This window comes from Helianthus annuus, chromosome 13 (assembly GCF_002127325.2).
Source record: "Helianthus annuus cultivar XRQ/B chromosome 13, HanXRQr2.0-SUNRISE, whole genome shotgun sequence".
In the NCBI taxonomy this organism is placed as follows: Eukaryota; Viridiplantae; Streptophyta; class Magnoliopsida; order Asterales; family Asteraceae; genus Helianthus; species Helianthus annuus.
This window is the reverse complement of record NC_035445.2, coordinates 155,853,715-155,880,371: the sequence shown is the minus strand read 5'-3', so window position 1 is coordinate 155,880,371 and position 26,657 is coordinate 155,853,715. Positions and strand designations below refer to the sequence as shown.

Genomic DNA, 26,657 nt, shown 5'->3' with positions numbered 1-26,657 from the left:
ATACCGCTTGGTCGGGCATTTGATCTTAATCGATTAGTGTTTAAGTATTATCAAGATGACCCGTTAAAAATTTGATTTGTTTGCTTAAAGCCTTTGGGGGGTTAATGACCATGTCCCGGATATCCCTGGCATCATCTTACGAGATGGCCACGACCTAAGCACGGGGTGTAGGCGTACACCTGACAGCTGCATATGAAAAATGGTATCTCACTTAAGGATTAACCTTGTGGGTATTATACCTGTGGTGTGTCTATTAGTCTTTAACCCGGTCTACGGAACGGGCTACTGAACGCAAAGAAACATGTAATTCTTTACAAGTATTATATTAAATAATTATCCCAAGTTATAAAAGTTTGTGCCACGTGCATTCAAATCAATCTTATTATACCTTTTACAAAAGTGTCAGTTGAATGTATTTACCAGTGTAAACTGACGTATTTTCCCAAAAGGTTAACTGCATGTACTAAACGAACTAGGCTGGCTTTCTCCTAGAGTCCACAATAAGTCTCGCAAGCTTGGACGTCAAACTGTTGAACAATGTTCCTATTTATTTTTTGATCCCCTGTGGATTATTTCAACTATTTGTGATACATGATATTACATTAACATTCAGTTGAAATATATCTATCTTTTGCTTCCGCTGTGCATATTATATATTGTGTTGTTTGACTGTATTGTTGCCAACTACGTCACGGTAATCCCCCACCGGGCCCACCGGTGAAACGTGTGGAAATCGGGGTGTGACAAGAATGAAATCCAAGTCCTGAGTTCATACGCCCCAAACAACCTTTATATAGACATTAGGTTGGGGCTATTGACTTGTTCGGGCGGATCACCTCATCCGTACGGATGAGTCACTTATCCGCACGGATGTGTCTCGTCCGTCCGGATGTATACATTACAAAACCAAGCAATTCTAACATTCAAGCCCTATTACATGTTATACTATCCTATAAATCAACATGACACGACACAAAGACATAGACAATAGACATATGTACTAACCATCCATATCATCATCGACCACATACGCCCGTAAAATCAAACAATCTAAAATAAGCAACAAAAAAGTGCCAATTTTGACCCCTAGACTACTACTCCATTTTTACATACTAACACATCCAATTTCTATTGTTCCAATTTTACCCTTGTACCATATATATTATTATTATACGTTTTTAACATATTAATTTTTTTTTACTAATTTAATTTTGTTCAGTAACTTTCTTTCACTGATTTCGTTTTTTAAGAACTATTTTATAAAATATCATTTTGACTTCCTCAGGTTTTTAAAATTTTGAACTTACCTCTTTTGTTCCTTTACTTAAGAAAAACTAATTTTATGTGCGTATTTTTATGTATGTGTCGGCTTAAATCCGAGTCTGTCTACGTTTCGACGTCAATTACTTTTGGAAACAAATAAGGTCGAATATCATATATTTTTATGCTTATTTTACGTGCGTTTCCAATTGGTATATGTTTTGACGTAAATTTTGTTCTGAACCAAGTGGAGTCGAGTATAATACATTTTAATTGACGGTAACACGAGACGAGTAAAATTGGTATTATATTATTTATCTATGCTAAAACTTAAAGTTGATGTTTACCCCTTCTAACCTTAGTTTTCTCGCTTTGCAAAAACACTCATGTTTATGTTTAGTGAGTTTGTCTTATTTTATCATTTTATGGTTTCTTTTTAAAAGCTCTAGTTACTCCTTTTTATTACACATTTTAGTTTTTCTTTTTATACACGTTTTATGTCTCTTTTTATATATTTCCTATGTATGAGTCAGTTCACTTATAATATGTTATGATTGTACGGTATAAATTCGATTTAATTTACGTTTTGATCCAACCGCAATACTTATATATTTTACATCTAATTAAAACAAATACGTTTTAACAGACATTTTCATATAGTTAACGCCAATGTTTTAAAATCCGGTTTTTAAAACATTTGTTAACACATCACATAATACCTGTACTAATCCATACGATGTTTACAACGGGCTCACGACATTTCACCCGCCGGTCATATTACTAGTTTATATAGTATGAAAACTTTAATTAACTTTATATAGGATTGGATTTCGAAAGGGTTAAAGTTTAAATAAGAGAAAATGTCATAGAACAGTAACTAAGTTTTAAAAGTGTTCTAACTAGGTCACTCGTATCGTTTTTCTCCAAATTAGATAACTTAACATTCAAATCGAGTCATGTCCTTTTTTCCACGTGTAAAAAAAATGGAGCATGTTGGGGTCAGATTATTTTAATATATGAAATTATATTTATTAAAAATAAAAACACTTTAATTACATTAAAAATTAAAAAAAAAAAAAAACAAGTTACAATTTAGGTCTTCACGGGAAAAAGAAAAAAATCCACTAACACCACGGTTACCTATGAAATTAATAAAATTTTAATGAAAAATCAACGTTAAGTGACCTGGAACACTTATAAAAGTTACGTAACCGATTGAATGAAATAGTTTTAAAAGTTAATGTTTTATTTATTAATTATTAATGAATATGGATATGGATGGATATGGATATGGATATACGTACAAAAATAATTTGAATGAAACATCTTTCAGAGTCTGTTCGGTTGCCAACTCATATATAAAAACACACCAGAACTCTTTGCAACATCATAACTCAGGCCACTGCAATTTCTCCCCCAAAATCGATATCAAATACGCAATCGTTCGCTTTAAATTTTGCTTCTCTTATTGTTGTTGTTTGTGCGAAATTGATATCATTCGTTAAATAAGGATGTTTCCCGGTATGATGGATCCGGAGACGATCAGACTCGCTCAAGAACAGATGAGTCGCATGTCACCCGAAGAGTTATCCAGAATCCAGCAGCAGGTAATTAATTGTTTTTTCTATAGTTTTATTTAATTGAGAGAACATTTAGGCTTCAGTTTTGTATACGTGAAAACACTTGTGAATTAACGTTACTGCTTTCTACGTTTCGATTTGAAATATTTGTATGTAATTTTGTTGTGGCGTCAGAATTTAGGGGAATTTAACGGAAAAGAGTAAATACTATTCAAGCTGCCGATAAGACATGGAAATTAGGGCCTATATATTCTTCGTTAGAAAACTACAAAATCATAAAACACCACAATTTCAGTCATAAAACACATTCAAAACCCACAAATAACATAGTGAAGATCACTAAAACATAATATCCCAACCCTAACAGTCCATAAAAACTTCAAACACACCATTGTAGAACTATGAATATAAAACATGATAATCAACATAAAACACACTAATGTCAGTCATTCGCTAGTCAAAGCCATATCATCCAAAACACAACACAAAACCCACAAATATGGCGTTTTAGTAATCTTGACTTTGTTATTTGTGGGTTTTAAGTGTGTTTTATGGTTGACATGATGGTGTTCTATGACTTTTTACACTTTGTAGGAAAAATGGACTTTGTAGCCAACTCCCACCCTATACATATATATTGTATATATGTAGTACTACATATATTGCATATATGCAGTATACCATATAATGCTTAGTACTACCATATATGTAACGTAGTACTACATATGTTGCATATATGATGTCTGATCTTGAGTTTTCTAGTTTTCTCATGAACGTATACACATGTCTGATTTTTTTGTACATTTGTGATTGGTATTTATTTATTTATTTATTTTTGTAAATGGCATTGTTTATTTAGGGCAATTGACTTAGCCCTTTAGATCCTAAGGTTGGTTGATATACTTGGTTGTCACATATATCATTCACTGTTTTTTGCGATCGAGTTGATTCAACAATATAGTTTTATACCGTTATAAATAACCCTCTTCATTACAGCTTGTTTTTAAACATAATTCTTTCTATGAATCCTCTTCCATATGATCATCTAGAGGTGAATTAACCTTTTATAGGTTCACAAAATTAAGATAACCATGCTAGTTATTTAGATGATGATTTCTCTTTTCTTCTGTGGATTTGTATCTTTTATACTTACTTTCTTGAAATCTATTTTGTGTTGTGTGTAACTGCAGATGATGTCTAATCCTGAATTGATTAAAATGGCGTCTGATAGCATGAAAAATATGAGACCTGAAGACTTGAAGCGTGCTGTAGAACAGTTGAAGTCTACTCAGCCAGATGTGTTGGCTGAAGTTGGTGAGAAGATGGCAAATGCAACCCCTGAGGAACTTGGTGCTATGCGAAATCGAGCAGATGCAAAAATAAATTATCAATTAAATGCAGCCCATATGCTCAAGCAAAAGGTAATATTCTTGAAGGTCCTATATACAAAACCATAACTTTGGCAGGAAAAAAAACATTTTTATGTTACATTATGATAGTTTATCTTGTAGAGTTAATTACTGTTTTCGTCCCTGTGGTTTGTCAAAAATCACTATTTCAGTCCATTAGTTAAAAAATTGCGATTTCAATTGAAATGGTTACGAAAGTGAAACCACAGGGACTGAAATCGCGATTTTTAAACTAATGGACTGAAATAGTGATTTTTGACAAACCACAGGGACGAAAACAGTAATTAACTCTATCTTGTATATATGCAGAATATGTTATGATGATAGCCTGATGATCAAATGTACATCTTTAAATCCAGAAATATAGAACTTATAATCTAAAACAATCAACTTTATACTTTGGAGAATCATATCAATTAATGTAACATTTTATTTTATTTTATTTTTATTTTGGCAGGGGAATGAGCTTCATAGCCAAGGAATGTTTAACGAGGCATTAGAGAAGTATTTAATGGTTTGAAATTCTAACTTCTTTTTCAAGTTGTTTTCGATATACATATTTAGTTTCATTTGTAAGTTTGCAATGCTAACTAGTTAATCTATTTTTTTCCGGTCGAACAGGCAAAAAACAATCTAAAAGATATACCTGCATGTAAAGGGGAAACTCTTCTCTTAGCTTGCTCTCTTAATTTGATGTCATGTTACTTAAAGACAAACCAGTTTGATGAGTGCGTTAAAGAAGGTATTGAGGTATGGTCATCACTCATCAGCTTAAAGTTTTTGTTTCAAATCATTGAGATATCAGACGTAAATCGTTGACGATATAATTTTAAAAATTGTGAGATATCAGACTTAATCGTTGACGCTCATATACTGGAAAATTTTCAGGTATTGGCAACTGATGCAAGAAATGTTAAAGCTCTTTATAGGAGAGGTCAAGCATATAAAAGTTTAGGGCAACTTGAAGTAAGTTCTTTAAATTGTGGTTATATCGTTATGTTAGCTAAGTTAGAGTAAAATGCACGGATAGTCCCTGTGGTTTGGTGAAATTTCATCTTTAGTCCCTAACTTTTCAGAATTACACTCTTAGTCCCTGTCAGTGGCAAAGCTTGAAATTTTTTACAGGGGGGTCAAAAACGTATGTACCCAAAAAAATTCTATAGAACCGGGGGTCGAAAGCATATATACCCAAAAATTTCTATACGAAAACTACATATATAACACTACTGGCCGAAAAGTTCGGGGGATCGGGCGCCCCTCCCGGCCCCTTCAAAGCATCGCCCCTGGTCCCTGTGGTTTGACAAGTTGTTACTCGGATAGTCCCTAAAGCGAATGAAGGTTACTCGGATAGTCCCTGTGGTTTGACAAGTTGTTACTCGGATAGTCCTTGTCATTTCACACCCACTTAACCAGAAAAACTAACCTCTATCCGCTTTGGGGACTATCCGAGTAACAACTTGTTAAACCACAGGGACTAAGAGTGTAATTTTGAAAAGTTGGGGTCTAAAGGTGAAATTTCACCAAACCACAGGGACTATCCGTGCATTTTACTCGCTAAATTATTATATCTATCAATTTGAAATTTGATGGAATATATGAATCATCAGAACGCGGTGTCGGACTTGACAAGAGCACTTGATGTTTCTCCTGACGATGAAACTATTGCAGATGTATTAAGGTTTATGATCATTCACTAGAAGTCTAGATTTTTCTCCTTGTGCATTTTTATTTTATTTTATGTATTTATAGTTTTTTTCTCTACTAATACAGGGATACTAAGGAAAAGTTAACTGAAAACAGTTACAAGGATACAGAGAGGGGTACTTCTTTTTGCTGAATTATAATTAAATATTGACCAATTCATATTATTCTGTGTCTTCTAAGACTTTCTGCGCATGTTAACAGGCTTAAAATTAGAGGAGATTGCTGATGAAGTCCCGACACCAGTATCTGCAATGTATGAAACTTCGTCCTCAGAATCTTCTTCCGGAAACACAAAAGAAAGTAGCGAACAAACGGTTTGTCAAAGTGAGAACACTAGTGGTACTAGTGTTCTTTCGGCCAATACCGAGCATCTTCAGGCTCTTAATAATGATAAAGATTCTATCAGGTCTGCATCTTTTGTTAACATTTTTTTTATGTTTACAAATAATTAATGTGTTAAAAACTAGAGTAAAGTACGCGGATGGTCCCCGTGGTTTACAAAAATATTGGATTTGGTCTCTAGCTTTCTAAAAGTACACAAAGTGCAAACCACAAGGACCATCCATGTGCTTTTGGAAAAATCTGGGGACTAAATGCGTTACAAACTGCAAACCATAGTGACCATCCGTGTACTTTCGGAAAGCTAGGGACCAAATCCAAAATTTTTTGAAACTACACGACCATCCACATATTTTACTCTAAAAACTACTATAAGAACTACATCGTTAAAATAATATATAGTTTGTTACTTTGTTTCAATTTTAGTTGAGTTAGAATTTTGGAATAGGCCCATTTGATCTGTTGGAGTTGAAACATAACCTAATTACCCAAATCGACTCGTTTTAATGTAAACGGGTAGAAATTGCTACCTTCACTTATTGATGGTTTTTTTTTTTTTTTTTTGGGTAGATCGTTTCAGAATTTCATGGCTCGAGCTGATCCAGAAACTCTAGTATCCTTGGGTGGTGGAAAACATGAAGGGATATCTCCTGATATGGTGAAAACTACTTCAAATTTAATTACCAATATGCCACCTGAAGAATTTCAAAATTTGCTCGAAATGGCTTCTTCCTTCCAGGGGAATAACCCATTAAACAGCTCAAACCGTGGGCCAGGCATGCCAGGTGCCACACCTGACATGCTTAGAGCCGCGACTGATATGATGGACAAGATGCCACCAGAAGAGCTTCAAAATATGTTCAAAATGACATCGTTAACAGATGGCGGTATACGATCAAATGAATCCAGATTGAATACGAATTCAGACGCTCGAGAAAAATGTGAGAATACGACACTTAGTGAGGATATTGGTGAGAGTAGTACTTCTACAGGGGTTTTGAATTCAACAAATGTTTCTCATCAACCTAGCTTCCCTAGTTCAAGCTTTGATATGCAAGAACAAATTAAAAACCAAATGAAGAATCCCGCTATGTGTGAGGTACGCTGGTTATTTCAGATTTTCAGTACGGGTTTAAACGGGGCGGGTTGGGTTGATTTAAAGCACCTTTTTAGCTATTTTCTGTTTTGTAAACTACTAGTGTGTCAATTAAGATTACCAAAGTTATAGTTTTCAATAATGATCTATGTTTCTTAATAAAGTGCTTTTAGGGGCTTTATGCATTTATAAATCACTTTGGGCGACTTGAAAGTTAAAACCTCTTCAACAATGTGAACAGTTATGTTTTAAGCAAATTTTTTTAAACGAACCAAACGTCCGGCGAACAGTTCGTGAACCGTTCGGCGGGAAGTTCGTTTGTGTGTGTTCGTTTATTAAACAAACAAACACGAACAAGAAATTTCGTTCGTTTTGTTAAATGAACAAACATGAACAGAGGTCGTGTTCGTTCGTTTATGTTCGTGAACATTCGGTAACGTCTTCGTTTGTATTCGATAGTTCACCAGTGTTTTTAGTTCTTATATTTATTTAAATACTTCAAAATTCTAACAAATTAAGTATCCAATAAGTGTCGGTGTATTATATATTCTGTTCATGAACGATTGTTTGTGTTCGTTTGTTTCCATTTGTGTTCACGAACATTAGTTTGTGCTCATTTGTGTGCGTCAACGTTCGTTTTTGTTCGTTGCCTAAAATTAACAAACAAACACAAACGAACATGAACAAGTTCATTTTCTTAACAAACGAACAAAAAATCTCGTTCGATAAGTGTTCATGAACAGTTTGCGAACACATATATTTCTTAACAAAGGAACACAAACACGAACAAGGTCTTGTTCGTGTTCGTTTGGTTCGTTTGCAGCCCTATTTGGACCCATTCATAATAAATGGGTCAATTAAGGTTGTAACCTTTACTCAATATTGTGTCTTCTGTATTAAGTGCTTGGTTAAATCATATAATGTAATATCACGTATTATTCTTGAACTTATTTTTATTGAACATTTACAGATGATGTCATCAATGATGAAAAACATTAGTCCCGAGATGATGACAAACTTGAGTGAACAATTTGGCTATAAACTATCACATGAGGATGCAGAAAAAGCGCAGCAAGCAATGTCGTCTTTATCACCTGAAAGCCTTGATAAAATGGTAAACATCATGCTTGATTAACATGTTCATTGTACCCTGTGGGTCCCATGAGAATGGGATTTTTGTTGGGCGAAGGGCATAAAGATTAATGGAAGTGTTGACTATTAGTCAAATGTCTTGAATGATTAACAGTGCTGCTTGTGTTTCAACAGATGAAATGGGCAAACAGAATGCAACGAACCGTTGAAGGTGCAAGAAATACAAAAAATTGGCTACTTGGAAGGCAGGGGTTAGCAATGGCGGTAATTGCGCTCTTGCTTGCAGTTTTCCTGCATTGGCTAGGCTATTTTGGTCATTAAGCAGTAGTATATGGTTTAGTTAAAAGATACAGTATGGAAGTTGAGTAAATGTTCTTTAGGTGAAAATCAATCAAACTGGAACACATGATCTTTGTCATATATCCTATGTACTGCTGGTCTATGCTTCGTGGCACGTGACTGTTTTAAGGTAGTAGTGATGAAGTTCTTTACTCACACTGTGTACACCCATGAGTTGGACCGAAACCGATACATAATCGGTCCACTTGAGTACTCTTAAACTGCCTTGTTGGACTGGTTCAACATGCTAACAGGACTGAAGGTAATTTGGATATTCAAAAGGAAAAGTTGATCTTTTCCTTCCAGAGTCTCATTTAGACCATCACGTGCAAATGTTAAATACACCTACAACTGAGTTCAGTTAGCTGTCAAACCAGATTTATCTCTGAGCGTACAAACGTTTTTTTACCAATACTTACATTTACACATTATTATCAATTTTTACACTGTATTTTTAATACTCAAAATCTTTTTTTTTTTAAATAATCAGTTTCCTATACTGTATTATTAAAAAATAAAAATACTTATGTATAATTTTTAATTAAACGTAATTAAACTTAAACTATTAAACCTTGAAACTAAACACTGCATAAACTAGAATTATACAGAAAGATTAAAGATACGACAGCAACCCACATGTGCACAGTTCAAAGAATATGATTACTTCAATAGCAACCCCTATTATTCGGTATCATAGGCTGTTGAAAAAGAAAATGTATTAGGCTGGGGGTGTGGGGGTTGGGGGGTTTTGCTCGACACGTGGCGATTGTGGGCTTTATCAGACCACCCAAAAAAAGTGTGGTGTGGAAGCCGCATGGGTTAGCGGCGTTGGGGTGCCATGTTGGCTGGCTTTATTTTTTTATATACTTGAGATTTATAAAATAAAGAGTTAATTACTGTTTTCGTCCCTTTGGTTTGTCAAAAATCACTATTTCAGTCCATTAGTTTAAAATTTGCGATTTCAGTCCCTCTGGTTTCACTTTCGTACCCATTTCAGTCCACCTCGTAACAATTTCAGTCCCTGTACTTTACTGCATAATTGATTGAGATGGTTAAAAAAGTGAAACCACAGGGACTGAAATGGTTACGAAAGTGAAACCACAGGGACTGAAATCGCAATTTTTAAACTAATGGACTGAAATAGTGATTTTTGGCAAACCATAGGGACGAAAACAGTAATTAACTCAATAATAAAATACAAACTTATATTGTTTTTAACAAAATTACATAACATCCGAAAAATTTTTGAAAAACTACTTATTAAATCCTAAAAACTTAAAAAAAAGTTGTTAATAATTCTTAAAAAATTACAAAGTTCTATAAATGTTAAAGTGTTAAATTCCGAATTCATGTCGTGCCTCCACTCGATCTTCGCGATCTCCATTCGATCATCGTGGCTTAGGTCCCCCACAGGGACACGGTCGAAACAAGCTTTAAACCGATCCAGCTTCGGTTTTAGGTCACGCCACTTGTGTTAGCAGGCGTTTAAATTGTGGCGATTGTTACCAACGTGTTGTTGGTATTGTTGGAACGTTTGTCCCCAATACGCGGTTTTGGCCGCGTTGTAACGTACGTTGTGCATCGACGATCGAAGTAACTAGCGCGATCTCCTCTTCTTCCATCCAGTACACCATTTTCGGTTTTGTTGTTTAGTTGAAAAAAAAAATGAAAGTTTGGTGTGAGATAGGTTGAAGAAGTTTTGTAAAAATTTGTAGGTGGGGGGGGGTATTTATAGGTAAAAATTTGTAAGGTTTTTTTTTTAAATTGATTTTTACCATTAAAACCGCCATGCCCAACGGCTATGGCTAACGACTATGGCAAACGGTCCAAAATTGAACATCTAATCCTAGCTAGCCAGCTCACCCCGTCCCACGCCTGGCTTCAAAGCGACGCTGGCTGGGCAACGCAAAGCCAACGCTGGCCTGGAGTGGGTTAGCCAGCGTTGTCTGGCTTCCCCCGCCCCATAAACACCCCCACTCCCCACAGCCTTAACCTTATTACCATTTAAATTAAACTAGAGTCGTAGTTACCCGCGCGTTGCGTAGGGACGCGGTTAGAATTCGGAACGTATTGCACACCATGACAATCGATAAATAAATTTATAAAATTAATTAAAATGATATATTAATGGGTTATGCTATTTACGCCGTAACTCGACTCTGAACATCAAAATAATAACAAAAGGTAAAACGTTATAGTAAATAACAAAGGTAAAATTAAGGTAAACGAAAAAAAAAGATAGAAACTTGGTCGATTTTGACGCGCTCGTTATAGCAAAGAAAAAAGTTAAAAATTATGTTCAAAAGAGCATCGGCGTGTTCTTTAAAAAATATTAAAATAAAAAAATCTTTGCCACACTCGTTATAGCAAAGCAAAAGAAAAATAAAAAAAATATGTATAAAACAGTATTAACGTGTTGGTTAAAAAAATTATTTAGGGGTAGAAAAATAATTTGGTTAAAGTAAAAGAAAAAAAACAATAGTTAAACTACATGGGTTGTAAATGAAAAAGTTTACACTAGATTACAAAATAGAATAAATGACAAAAAAATTGATGAAGTTGTAAAACATGTATTAGACCACCCGTAATCGTTCAATTTGTGGTTACGCCAAAAACGCCCAAACAACGCCCCTCGTCGGCCACTGTGGGCGTTATTTTGAATTTTTTTTTGTGTTTGGCGTTGGATTTACAACGCTCTTGCCCGTTTGAAAGTTTGATTCGGTCGAGATTTTTGACCGTTTGACAAATACTTTAAATATATTTTTGAGAAAAATGCCCGGATAGTCCCTGTGGTTTCGCCTTTTTTCACCTATAGTCCCCAACTTTCTAAAATTACCTGAATAGTCCCCAAGTTTTCAATTTTTGTTCCCGGATAGTCCCTAACACGGATGGAGGTTAGTTTTTACAGTTAAGTGAGTGTGAAATAACTATAATGCCCTTAAGTAAAACAAAATGAATTAATTCAGTATTTTTCTTAAAAGATAAAAACCAAACTCATCCACCCACCCCTATCCCCACATAAGTCTGTCTTCATCTTCATCAAACCTTCAGGCCCCCCCTCTCTCTCTCTCTCTAAACCACCACCACCTTCATCTCCACCACCACCATAAAACCCCACCTCTATCACCAACCCATTGCCCTCGTCGCCTTTCACCGCCATAGCACTCAGCCACCACTGCCACAACCACCCCCGCCACAACCACCACAGCGGCCGCCATCATCACCACTGTTTTTAGAGAAGAAAAGATCCGACCAGAGTGGGAGTAGATTGATAAGAAAGAGAAAGAAACAAGTGGCGGCTGAAAAGTTGTTAGAAATTCATTAGGGTTTGTTTATTAATTTATGTTGTGGACTCATAAGATAGAAAGATGAATTTAAATTTATTATTGCTTTGGGTGTTTGTTAAATCTAGTTCAAAATAGCTGGAATACCCCACATGGCAAGACATAAATTTCCCCTTTTCATCCCACATTCCACTTCTTCACTCAACAAATTATCTCAATCGAATTTGCAAATCTTTATTTAAATCAAAATTCAATTTTTTATGCAAATCATCTTCAACGATTCAAGGTTTGTCTTCCTGTTCCTGCTATTTTAATCATTAATATGTTGATTTTTTTGTTGTATATTCATCTATATAAAGATGATGGGTTATAGTGAAGGTCGGGTTAAGGTGGTGGTTATGGTCGCATGGTGTGGTGGCGGTGATGGTTGGGAGTGGAGGTGGTTTCTGATGGTAGGTTTAGAGAAAGAAAAGGATGAGAGGGTGATGGTAACTAGTGGGGTTTGGTGGTGGTGGAGATGAGTTGCAGAGGTGAGGGTGGGGAAGGGCCCACAAGGCTTTATTTTAATTAAATTGTTGTAGTTAATGGTGGGGCTCATAAAATTTTAAATGTTAGTGTTTAATTTTATTTTTTAAGTAAGGGTATTTTTGTAATTTCACACCAACTTAACTGAGAAAATTAACCCCTATCCACGTCAGGGACTATCCGGGAACAAAAATTGAAAACTTGGGGACTATTCAGGTAATTTTAGAAAGTTGGGGACTATAGGTGAAAAAAGGCGAAACCACAGGGACTATCCAGGCATTTTTCTCTATATTTTTTTTTCAACTTTAAACACTATATATTTCCCACTTTTCATTCCATTTTTATAAAACTTTCACATCTTCTCTATAATTTTTTAAAAACTTCTCCACTTTTCACCCACAATCATGAATCCCTTCCGACCGGCATTTAGTGTACCTTCGAGACCCGATAACCCCAACGCGTATCGGCCGAACACCACACAATCCCAACCGAGCTCTAACCTACAAGACATGGATCCTAACGTATTCGCGTACGCTCAAATATTAGCATCGGCTGGTTCCCAACAATTCTTTCAAGTTCCTCAAACTTATCAAAACATGGGTGGTTCGCAAAGGTCTCCAGAAATAATACACAACCCGAACCTGAGCACGTTGTCGAGGCATCCAAACGATCATCGTCGAGAAGGTCTCACAAAAAAAGGAAACAAGCGGTCCTCGTCGAAAAGGAGACTACCTTGCATGGATGAAAGACGAGGAGTACGTGTTGGCACGAGCTTGGCTAGATATATCGGAGGCCCGATGTTGGTGAGTTTTTTTAAAAATTTTATTATTATTCTCGGCCATCGGCGTTTACAAAGTATCGAGGAAAGAAACGCCGAAAACAAAAGGTTTGTCGCGATACAAGAATCGAGACAAATGGAAAAAGATATTGAATTTTTGTCTAAACCCATCGACTATCTCACAGGTGATGCGTTGATCCTAGCCCAAGTGCGTCGGGAACAAATCCGTCAAAATACGGACTCTGGCTTTGTTTCGGTTTTTTTTTTAATTTATTTGTTTCGGGTTTTTTTTATTTGTTTCGGTTTTTTAATTTGTTTCGGTTTTTTGTATTAATTCCAGATTTTTTTAATGTAATGTTTTTTATTTAATGAAATTTAATTAGTTTTAATTAAGAAAAATAATGATTGTGTAATGATTGACGAGACATTATTGCCCGTTATCACCACTACGCCCCTTTGTGAATAACGCCCCTTTGATGACTAGGATTACACGTGTCGCAAAACGCCCTAGGGTGGGGCATTATTCACCCCAACGATTACGCATGGTCTTAGATGTTGTAAAACACTATTCATCTTCTCTTCTTTAATATTATATAATATATAGAGTAGGGTTCGCACGGGAAGTGTGTTTTTCCTAGAAAATCTAGGAAGCGATCTGGTCCATCCGATTGGTGTGTTTAATGGTTGAGATTAAATCAATGGAAATCGTGTAATATTTGAGTTTAATTAATTGATTGTTTTAAACTAGTGCTAATACCCGCGAACTTCGCGGTTTTATCAAATAATATGCGTTCGAGGTGTTGACAAAGAACATTATGCGTTTATAATCATAACGAAATTCTCCGAAAGATATTATTATGGAACTCTCGTGTTCATAAGGTAAATAAAACAACCAACTTACTATTGATATAAATAAAGCACATGCTATGGATATAAGTAAAACGAAAAAAATAAATAAATGATAAAATGAAGTTTTTGTTGATTCACATAAGAAATACAAATAACATGAAAATTAACAAATGTCAACACAGATTGTTGATTCACATTAACAAAGACAAATGTAATATCTCGCTTGGGCTTTTTTTCACATTCCTTCTAAGTCTTGACTTATAGCTTGATCCATGTTGTTCACATGTTGCATCTCTTGCGCATCATAGGCTAGGTGTATTTGTATCAACATCGTTGACCTCTATCGTAAAGTGGTTAGACTCACCCCCTTGCTCGTTGTTAACAACCACCTAATGTAACATGTCAAAAGTAAATAATAATAAGAAAAAAAATTAAAAAAAAAACAACTTACCTTGGTTCACTACAGTAGTACACCTGAAGAATATATAACAAATATAATTAGATTAAGAATAAGTCTCAACTGAGTTTAATCCTATAAAAAACAATTTGTTTTTGACTTTTGACCAAAAAGTCAACTTATAACCAATTTGGTCAACAAACACAATTAAGAAATTAAAAGATCAAACCCCATAACATACTTATGCACATTCACAACATGAATCAAGAATCATGAACAATTTTAACTATAATCAAGTAAATTAACAATAATACCACATTCAGTATTTACACTTCGGATTAGCAAACAAATTTAAATGACTTCCAGCTCAAAACTTTAATGGATTGCGAAAACATAATAACTTAACAATGAAATAAAAAATCACCTATGATATATTTATGCACAATTCAGTCCATGATTCTCTGTTTCAAGGTTGGACTCAACATGATCCTATCGCTAACTAAAGTTTAGTGTGTGATGAACAATTGAGTGCTTAGTGACATTTTGTTTACTGGTGTGGCATCTTTGGTTCTAAGGGCATACTTTATAACACTCAACTTATATAGATATAAATATAGTACCGTATTTATAATTGTATCCGGAAGGATAAAAGTTCAGTTACTTTTTCCTACCACATCCTACCCGACAACTTATAATAGATGGAGATTATGACATAATTACTAACAGTAGGATTATTATACCTTATGGATAAATAGCAATTTCATATAATAATCAACCAAAGCATCAAAGTTCTTTGAAACCGGATATTATTAAAAGACATAGATTAATCACAAAAGCTATTAATATTCTTAGGATTTTAACAGCTAAATAAAAGATGTTCAATTTTGCCTATTTTATTTACATAAATCACAAATGTAGAAATAGAAAGATATGATGTACATACCTTGTTTTATTTTCATCACTCTTTGAGGTGGCTATTTTGACCCATTTAGTTTGAACAAATCAATTTGTATGGAGTTTTTATCTCTAATTGGCGAAATAAGTTGAACGGGTTAAAAGTCACCCAAAGTATATCTATAATGCATGAAACTTTTTAATCATTTAATTATCAGTTAAGTTATTATTGAAACATAAAGGGAATTTAAACTGACTGCACCAATATAATATTGAAAACCTAACTTGATATTCATAACCATTGTATGTTCTAATTGTTCATCACAAGATAATAAGTTAAACTCAACCAGAAAAAAATAATACCTTGACAATAGCTCAATGATTAGCCTTAATAACTCTCTCAATCTCATCCTTCTTCTTAACTACATAGCCAGATTAGATTAGCTGCATCGAAAACCAAAAAATCTATACAAATGACTAAATAAAATAGTTAAAAAAAAGAATCAATTAGGTCAACAATTAAAAAAAAATTCTAAAGCAAAAAACCTTTTAAAAATAAGAAGTATGAAGTGTTAATGTAAGTAATATCAAAGCTTCCCAACTTTGCACAGATGGATAGAGAAATCTCTATATAGTTAATACATCATTTTTATTTGCACAGAGAATGTTCACATCATTCATAAATGTAACCATGTGAGCTATTTATCCCTATAACTATCAATCTAGCTACTCACAAGAAGTGTTTACCGGTTCATTTTACCCCTATAACAATAGCAACTCACAAGAAGTGTTCAGCAGTTTATTATTAATACAGCAAGATTATTCTACATCCTTTTTAACCTTTCTCTTTTCTAGTAATACATCAATATTACTAATGGTCCATCCGATTGGTGTGTTTAATGGTTGAGATTAAATCAATGGAAATCGTGTAATATTTGAGTTTAATTAATTGATTGTTTTAGATGAGTAGTGACAATTTTGTCAATGGCCGTGTTTTAAATTAGATAACCGCCTAGTTCCTAAATTCAAGCGATTTTCCCTCTCTCTCCAAACCCATCTTGGAAACCCCAATCCCTACCAAAAATAACTACAATCATGGAAGAAGATAACTTTAGAAACGATGGAGATCACCGGATCCAATTAAAACACTTCTCCAATCTCCACCATCTTCGAGTTCATCATCACCATTCAAATATTGTTCTTATCATCTCCGTTTTCTTGACGATGTGTTTTAACAGCAAGCAAATTAATACAGTTGTGTTTTAGCAGCAAGCAGATTCATACAGTTGTGGTTTAGCATTCAAATTCATACAGATGTGTTTTGACAGCAAACAGATTCATACAGTTATGTTTTAACAGCAAACAGATTCATACAGATGTGTTTTAACAGCAAGCAAATTCATAATGTTGTGTTTTATCATTCAGATTCATACAAATGTGTTTTAACAACAAACAGATTCATACAGTTGTGTTTTAACAGCAAGCAGATTCATACAGATGTGTTTTAACAGCAAGCAGATTCATACTGTTGTCTTTTAGCATTCAGATTCATACAGTTGTGTTTTAGCATCCAGATTCATACAGATGTGTTTTAACAGCAATCAGATTCATACTGTTGTGTTTTAGCATTCAGGTTAATACAGTTGTGTTTTAGCATCCAGATTCATACAGATGTGTTTTAACAGCAAGCAAATTCATACAGTTGTGTTTTAGCATTCAGATTCATACAGTTGTGTTTTAACATCAAACAGATTCATACAGTTGTGTTTTAACAGCAAGCAGATTCATACACTTGTGTTTTAGCATTCAGATTCATACAGTTGTGTTTTAACAGCAATCAGATTCATACAGTTGTGTTTTAGCATTCAGATTCATACAGTTGTGTTTTAACAGCAATCAGATTCATATCCTGTGTTTTACCATCTTTATATTGTGGGATTTATAAAAAAATTGACTTTAGCCCTGTAAACTGTTAAAACACAGCACCAAGAACATGCTGATAAATTCCAGTAATCTTCTGAACAATGGAATATGCGATGTAATGTGACATGGAATTTTAGTTAATGAACACATTGACTTCCAGATTTGAATTCGAAAATATTAAAAATTCCGAAAATCATGGAATTTTAGTTAATGAAGATACATTCCAAAAATAAAATTAAAATGTGAAATTACATGATAGCCCTTCTACTTAAAATCTCTTAATGACACATGTCCAATTCTTATCCCTTCCTAGACTTTCTAGGAAAAATAGACTTTCCACCCAACTCCTACTCATAATATATAATATATATATATATATATATATATATATATATATATATATATATATATATATATAATAGTTAACTGCCGAAATAGTCCCTGTGGTTTGTCGTTTTTTTCACATTTAGTCCTAAACTTTTCAAAATAGCATGTCTGGTCCCTGTGGTTTGCTCACTTGTTACTCGAGTATTCCCTATACTGGATGGGTGTTAGTTTGTTCAGTTAAATTGATTTGAAATGACCAAATTACCCTTTATTATTAAAACATTAAAAATCCAATTTACTCTTTGTTGTACATGAACTAGGTGTACACCCGTGTGAATACACGGGTTTGTTCTAATAACGATCTGAATCAAATACTAAAAACATATTATAATATATTATTTGAATTCTTTGTGTTTAGTTACATATCTTTATAAAACAATGTTAAAGACAGTATGTGTTAGTGTACATGTTTGATTAGGGGTGTTCAACATCGGATTATCCGCTTTTCGGATATCCGAAAATCGGATATCCGAAAATTTCGGATAGTGGATATTGACATCCGAATCCGAATCCGAAAGTTCGGATATCCGATTTTCGGATATCCGAACTTTCGGATTCGGATTCGGATATCCAAACGGATAATCCGAAATTAAAAAAAAAAACAAAAAAAAATCATTTTTCTGTGTAAAACATCAAATAACATTCAAATTTAAACATCTAAATTCAACCATCTAAAACATCAAATAACATTCAAATTTAAACAGTTCAGTAACCAATTCAAAACAAATCAAAGTTTCAAAACAAACCACAAACATTTAAAACAAGACATAAAATCCAAAAGTAGTTCGACAATTAATCAATAAAAACGATAAACATCCATAAGCGCTTGTAAACATCCATCCCTTTTAAACCTGCAATTCCACCTTTCAAACCTGCAATTTCGCAATAACATAATATATATAATATACACACACAATGTATCAATAATATCAAATCTAGTAAAGCATGTTACCTTATGAAGCAGAAATTGAAAGTATCCAGATGAAGATTTGAAACTCAAAAACCAAAGATTAGCTAAGTATCTACCATCAATTTCTTACTTTTACTGTAGTTTTTTTCGAAAAATAAAATAAATCAGAACCGTAACTTACCGTCGGACAGAAAGCCTTCGTTGACCAGAGATGGAAGGTGGAAGAAGGGTGAGATCGAAGATGGGAGATTGATAGGTGAGACTGCGACCGCGCATTATTTGTGAAAAAAAGAAACCCTAGATAGTGAAAGAAATAAGAATGGTGAAGGTTTGTGAATGCGTGTGGTGTACAGTTAGTTTAGGTTAATGTGTTAGGTAAAAAGGTAATGGATATTATATATTAATTAATATATATCTTTTTTCTATTTTTTAAGTTTCGGATTCGGATAATCCGAATATCCGAAAATTTTTAGAATTAACATCCGAATCCGAATCCGAACTTTCGGATTATCCGGTTTTCGGATATCCGAAAATTCGGATATCCGAAATTTCGGATATTTCGGATACGGGTTTCCGGATATTTCGGATTCGGTTTCGGATTCGGATTCTTTTGAACACCCCTATGTTTGATATAGAAATAAACTTAGTAGTTTATAATGTGCAAAGTTTTTTTGTAACACCCCAAAATTCGAATTATTAAATTCGTTAGCATGTTGCCATGTTTAATAAAACGATATACAATAACTAGGTTAATAAACCTAGTTAAATGCCTATTAGATAAGCTAAATGGTGAAACTTGTGGCATATATGATAGTAAGTTAAACTTGAGGGACTTGGAGTGCCAAACTTGGAAGTTTGGTTTACTAAAACAAAAATCACACACACACCCACACAAGGGTGCGTGAGATCGAGCAGGAGAAAAGAAAAAGGGGTGAAACCCTAGTTCTCAAGAAAGCTTCAAATTGACAAGGAAATAGGGCTCAAATCCGATGCATGAACTCGTTTTCTTGATGATCTAGCCCTAACAAACATGTGGTAAGTTGTATTTTATGATTTGATGATCTTGCTATGAAGTGGGTTATGGTCAATCCATGAAATTGTATGAAATTGATCATGTAGATGTGTTAGAATCACATTATAGAACATGAACTATGCAAGATTCTAAGTAATTTGATGATTTTGAATGAAACCCACTTGTGGTAGTGAAGATGATGATATGGATAATCATGCATGTTCATTAGTTGTGTAAGATTGATGTATGATGTTGTATGTAATGAGTAATGGTCAGTTAATTTGGGTATAGTATGAAAATTACATGATTCTAGTGGAATTTGATGATCTTGATATGAGTTAGTAAGAATTTGCAAAGAATGCTTGTACATAATGTTTTGTTAGTAGTACACCCGCCAAGTGTTCGATAAAATGCCTAAGAGAGCAAAATTTGTGAAATTGTATGAAAGTTATGTAGAAGGTGCTTATGGTGTAGCCGTTAGCAAAATAATAAGTTAAGTATGCTTAAGGTGGAGTCATTATGAGTATTCGGATTTGAATGTATGGTTTGGTAAAATTATGCATTAGGAACTTGTACCTTATGTCCCAATGATGTAATGCTCGCCATATACTTTATGCATTTGATTCATGGTGATTGAGAGCAAATGTGTACGAATATGTGATGCGTAGTTTATTGATAAGTGATAATGTTGGAATTATGTCGTGTACATATGTAAGATGATAATTTGATTGTGCGGATGTCGAACAATGCGGTTGTCGAATGTAGAGTTAAGAAAGCATAAGTATGTGTATATTGTGTAAGCGACTAGGCGATCATATAGTTGTATGTGTTATACGACATTATGTATGAAATTAATATGATGTCATTAATATGATCTAAGTGGTTGACAAATCATGTCGTATGCGTGTTAGTGGAAGTCAATGTAGATAAGAGTTGGAAAAATGTATGTTAATATGAATAAGTATAAATACTAACATTATTATGGCATGACGGCATGAAAGAATAGGAACCACACTAGCATGGACCAAGCATGGAAGGCTAACGGGTCAAGATGAGGCAAGGAAGCGGTTATGAACACGGATGCACAAGGTAAGTGATTTCCGTAATCACTTCTTAGTTCAAGTAAGTAATAAAGTGTTGAAATTAATTAAACATGATGTTTGAGGTTAAATATGTAGGAAAGTCTTTCGTCGTAAATGACGGGATTAAAGTTGACCAAAATGCCCTTGATGGGTATTTTGGGCAAACGATCTTAATAAGTAGTTTAGAAGCAAGTTATTGATTAGTGTGATGTCTTGGACAAGTATGGAAGCGAAGAGTATGGTCTTGGTATGTCATAAACCATTAACGCGCAAATACCCTTAACGGGTCAAAACTAAGTATATGAACGATAATGTGTTAAGAGGATGCAAAATGTCTAAGAACTTATTATTTTATGATAGATGTCACTGGTATTATTAGGTTTATAAGAGTTTATGGTAAAACAAACAAGTTACGTTGAAGAATGCATGAACGGGTCGAATTGTGGGTAAGAGGGTAATAAGCCGATAGTGTGTAAGTTAAGATTTTCCTTAAGGCGGTTATGGGATTTTAAGTTCATTTGATAGGATGTGAATTTACAAGCATGTAGGAAGAATATGTAGTAATACGGTACTTAAATGTGGGATCCTAAAGAATATGTAGCAATAAGGTACCTAAATGTGGGATTCTAAAGAATACATAGTAATATGGTACCTAAATGTGGGATCCTAAGGAATATGTAGTAATACGGTACCTAAATGTGGGATCCTAAAGAATATGTAGTAATAAGGTACCTAAATGTGGGATCCTAAAGAATATGTAGTAATAAGGTACCTAAATGTGGGATTCTAAAGAATACATAGTAATATGGTACCTAAATGTGGGATCCTTAGGAATATATAGTAAAATGGTACCTAAATGTGGGATCCTAAGGAATATATAGTAAAATGGTACCTAAATGTGGGATCCTAAGGAATATATAGTAAAATGGTACCTAAATGTGGGATCCTATTGAATGTATGTACATATGTAGGTGTGTATGTAGGTAGTATGTGTATGTGTATATATATATCCAAGTGAGTATGTACGAATGTGTGCACATATGTAGGGTTGTGAGAAGGCATGTAATAGGTATGTATGTAGACATGTATGTATGTATGTATGTATGTATGTAGGTATGCACGTATGTAGGAACGTACATATGAATGTAGGTACGTAGGTTTGTAAGTAGTTAGGTGTGAACGGATGCATATATGTAAGTATGTATGAAAGTATATACGCAAGTATTCAATGAAATTGAGTATTGACGATAATAATAGTGTGCCTTGTGAACGAAGTGTAACGCAGGTACAATGAGAAAGTCTCACCACGGATTGTACGATCAGATGGAAAGCTGGGATGTAAAGAGTTAACGGAATAAAAAGTAAACGTGAATAAATCTTGTATGTTTATAATGCGTACTAATGTTATGAATTTTATGTAGTGAGCGCAGGTAGTACGAGTCATGAGGATCATCAAGGAATAGAGATCGAGGATCGAGTCACTAGTGAGATTGTACGGGAACGTTGATGTATATAATGTAGTAAACATAAGCTATGTTTTTACTTAGTAAATAAGTCGATTGATGGATTTATGTGAAAGAGTTATGTTAAAGTTAATTTTTAAATAAGTTAAGGTGTTTATAATGAAAGAAAGTTTATGACTTGAACTTCCGCTGCGACTTTTAGTCTAATACGTATTAGGGTCTTACATTTTTCCTACATCTATATGTAAAATCTGATGTGAGTAAATAATTGCAAGAACATCACATTCGCATTATAGTTATGAATTGAGAATTTCAAATTTTATAAGTCACAAGTGAAGCTACAAAACATTCAGAAACAAAAGTCCTCTGTCTCTGTTTCAATTCCATATTGACCTTGAAACCATATCTGCAAGTGGCGTTGAATTTCTTGATTTCAAACCCCAACCTACCTAAAGTTGACAATTACTATCCAGTAAGTTTCAACACAATGTGATTGAAAAATCATATAAAACCATCTAAGTTTCGAGATGTATTAAGGAAAACTGTTACCTGAGATGTAAACGGAAAGAATGTGATGGCTCAATGGTTGTTACTTTGATTAGATGCAATGAGACCTCACAAAAAGAATGTGATGGCTTAAGAATAATTATAAGCTTATTAACAAATGAGACCATATTAATTTAAAATTTAACCTTATGATAACCAAGAAGCAATCTTGATATATTCTGAAACATAAAGCATCCTTGAACATGGGTCATCATCCACGGTCAAATACTAAAAAAACAAATTATATCCCTGCATGGAAAACAAAATCGATAAATTTAAGGAAAAAGGGTTTGAAAGATGATAACCCAACAATAGAGGATCTAATTCTACAGCTCTAATAAATGCAGGGGTGTTCTCAAAAAATGGTTCATAGATGTTTGAAAACCAACAAAGAACAACAAATGTCCACAGTACTGCTTCGTTGGACATTTGTCGGTCTTCAAACATCTAGGAAGCATTATTTGAAAACACACCTGAATTTATCGAAGCTGTAGAATTAGATCCTCCACTATTGCTTTATCACCTTTCAATCACATTTTCCCTAAATTTATCAATTTTGTTTTTCATACCTCGCAAAGCCACCTATCCGGCTGCAAAGAGATTGAAAAACCTTGAAGTATAACATGTACTTAGTTATATGGCACCGGATTCTCACTGATTCAAGAATCTCAATATCACCTAACAACAAAGAACGAATTTACAACCATTTTAATAACAATCCATAATTCATATTATTAACTTCTGAATGCACTAACCGGTTTTTCCTGAAGAATTGTTATCCTGTCTGTTTAATGTGGTGTCAATTGTATTGTTATTCCGCTTCTTCGCTGTATTAACACATTAAAATCTTAAAACATAAAAGCAAACAAAATGTTCAAAAAAAAAAAAACACAAATAGTTAGTTATATGCTACCAACCTTGAAGTGTAGCACCGCAGCTCCACATGTGTACACCAGTTTGTTGCTTATGAAACTAACCGTCATCGTAATCAGCAAATTGCTGTTATCATCAAAACAGGTTTAAGAGAAAAGTAACCTGAATGAAAAACAAACAAACAACATTGAATTCTATAAACATCATCTATTTCAAAACAAAAATCATCACCACAAACAAAACCTACCAAAAAAGATGAAACCTTTATGAAAAACAAATTCTTGAAATTACCAATCATGACTAAGAACAAACAGACCTTTCTACATCTTCAGGCGAAAACCTTTATGTACCAAAAAAGATGAAACCTTTATGAAAAAAAATTCTTGAAAAAAGATGAAACCTTTATGAAAAACAAATTCTTGAAAAATTTACCGGCGTCCTCGAATCCTAGCTAATTAGGCATCTCTGACATTTTGCAAAATCCATTTTCTTGTATAGATGTGACAACAATTATACACGATCCCTTTTCAAAACCTTAATCACCAACACAACGTCGGCGAAGGTCATTCATGGTGCAGTTGCAAAACATTTATATTGTCAAAATACCAGGCTCAGATTGTGCATAAAGATGACAACACCATGGCTGCAAGAGAGGTTGCATGAACAACTGCCATCCTACAACCTTGCTATACCATAATGCTATCTTCATTCAATTTTTGCTCAGATCTACAAAATCATCATAGCCTCATGTTGAAAGGACAAAAAAATGCACTTCGCATTCATTTTTATTTATCATCACAATCAACTCTAAATGATCTGCTAAAGTAATACAAATGATTTGAAAATGTCAGACCTCACGTATATTCGGGCAGACATTTCCTTCATCATGGTTTTAGACTCAGGTGAGAAGCATCTCATCAACATCATTGACTGAGTATCCCTTAGGTGACATCGATATAATTATCATCAACCAAACATCAATTAAACCCAACGCTACCTAGAACAGCCGCGAACGGCAAACGACAACGATTAGGCCATGTTGCATCAACACGGCAGATCTCGCCATCATAGCTTCAGATGACAAAAGGATCTAACATGATCAAAACTAAACCGATCAATTATCAAAACCAAAAAAATCCTAATTGAATGTTAATGTAACAACACATACAGGTTCAGTTAACACAGATAGAATTCAGATGATACAGGATCAGGTAATAATCTGTTTTTTTAGGAGGCAAAATTTGAAGTGCATAGGGAGTTGTTTTGGTCATTTAATGCACTCAGAAGTAATCATATCAGCTCTCTCTTTCTTCTCTATTCAAAATCAGAGGCCACATTACTATTTTTCTTCTCTATTCAAAATCACAGGACACATTTCTGTCTTTCTTCTCTATTCATGGTGAAGATGCAAAACATTTATATTGTCAGACTGTCAGGCTCAGATTATGCAGAAAGATGACAACACCATGGCTGCAAGAGAGGTTGCATGAACAACTGCCGTCCTACGACCTTGCCATACCATAATGCTATCTTCATTCAATTTTTACTCAAATCAAAAAATTATCATAGCCTCATGTTGAAAGCACAAAAAATGCACTTTGAATTCATTTTTATTCATCACCACAATCAACACTAAATGATTTGCTAAAGTAATAAAAATGATTTGAAAATGTCAGACCTTGCTTATATTCGGGCAGACGTTTGCTTCATCATAGTTTTAGTCTCAGGTGAGAAGCATCTCATCAACATCATTGACTGAGTATCCCTTACGTGATAACTGTAACAACTCTCACCAAAATTATTATTTATTAAATTATCTTGTCCAATAAGAAACCCTAATTGAGACCACCAAGTGATTCTGCACAAACCCTAAAATTTTCAGAACAATCAGAATCAGGATCAGGGCCCCTAAAACTCAGGGGGGGATATTCCCCACTTGACGATTATCCTTATAACTTGCTGTCTAAATTGAAATTCTTCGATCCGTCGACTCAGCTGAGCTACAAACACACGTGGCAACCATTTGATGAAATGTGACCCGTCGCGCCACGCGACGCCCCCAGGATGACCCCTCGCGTGGCGCGAGGAAGTCAAATTCTCAGTATAAATAGAGGGGTGTGGGTATTGCATTTCGGCGTTGGAACGACGATAAAACTCAATTCGTACGCCGAGTTATAGTCTGTTTACTATAAAAACACACACGATCACGAGATGCTGCTACGATACAGGGTATTAACTCGATCGTTGCTACGATTCAATGTCCGATCGATTGAAACTATCAAATGAATGTTTAAGTGCTGCTCAAATTGGGTTTATACTTTGTCATTCGTCATGATTCCGACAGGATATTTGAGTGTCGCCCGAACTCGGGCTATACTCTGTCATTCATTGCGAATCCGCTGGGTGTTTAAGTATCACACTTTGTCATTCATTGTGAGGGTTTAATCTCGTGAGTTATCGTAAATGCTGTATTAGTTATTTACCTAATTTCGTGTGCATTATCGCTTAAATTAGGTTATCAGGCTTATCAGTAAACTAAACACTACCCCATACACTTACAATCAAAGTAGATGCTAATTCTCAGAAGAATCTGAATCATGAAGCTTGTTAATTCAATACTGCATGCTTATAATGTGAGTCATTCTCTTTTTATCAACTGTTTTACAATACCTCAAATTATTTTCAAAGGTTATAATTACAGGGATTAAGTCGTGGTTATCTTGAATCACTGGCTAGTGGGGTATTGTGCATTACTAATTTCTCACGGTTAGGTTAATAAGCCCTAACACAGGTTAGGCAAATAAGTCCTAACAGTGATAATCGTCACTACTTGGGTGAAAGGACCCAATAGTGGCATGACCATTGTCACCAGGAAGTGACACCGGCGCCAGATAAAAATAAGATAGTGCCATTGT

At 34.4% G+C, this 26,657-nt stretch overlaps 1 protein-coding gene across 2 annotated transcripts; it reads left to right on the top strand.

Annotated features, from left to right (window-relative positions):
* The first annotated feature begins 2,649 nt into the window (after nt 1–2,649).
* On the top strand, nt 2,650–8,971 carry LOC110899898 (outer envelope protein 61). Of its 2 annotated transcripts, XM_035981671.1 has the most exons (12): nt 2,650–2,867; nt 4,031–4,261; nt 4,707–4,763; nt 4,871–4,999; nt 5,138–5,215; nt 5,857–5,927; nt 6,020–6,069; nt 6,155–6,359; nt 6,863–6,950; nt 7,032–7,391; nt 8,359–8,502; nt 8,655–8,971. In XM_035981671.1, the coding sequence occupies exons 1-12, from the start codon at nt 2,772–2,774 to the stop codon at nt 8,799–8,801; spliced, it is 1,656 nt and encodes a 551-aa protein (XP_035837564.1). In that variant the 5' UTR covers nt 2,650–2,771; the 3' UTR covers nt 8,802–8,971. The 2 variants fall into 2 exon arrangements, with proteins under 2 accessions (XP_035837564.1, XP_022002481.1); XM_022146789.2 differs by having other exon boundaries at nt 6,863–7,391.
* Nucleotides 8,972–26,657: the final 17,686 nt, after the last annotated feature.

Coding starts and splice junctions, on each gene's coding strand:
- LOC110899898 (XM_022146789.2), top strand. CDS start 2,772: ATGTTTCCCGGTATGATGGATCCGGAGACGATCAGACTCGCTCAAGAA. Junction 2,868..4,030: donor TATCCAGAATCCAGCAGCAG/GTAATTAATTGT, acceptor GTGTAACTGCAG/ATGATGTCTAATCCTGAATT. Junction 4,262..4,706: donor CCCATATGCTCAAGCAAAAG/GTAATATTCTTG, acceptor TTATTTTGGCAG/GGGAATGAGCTTCATAGCCA.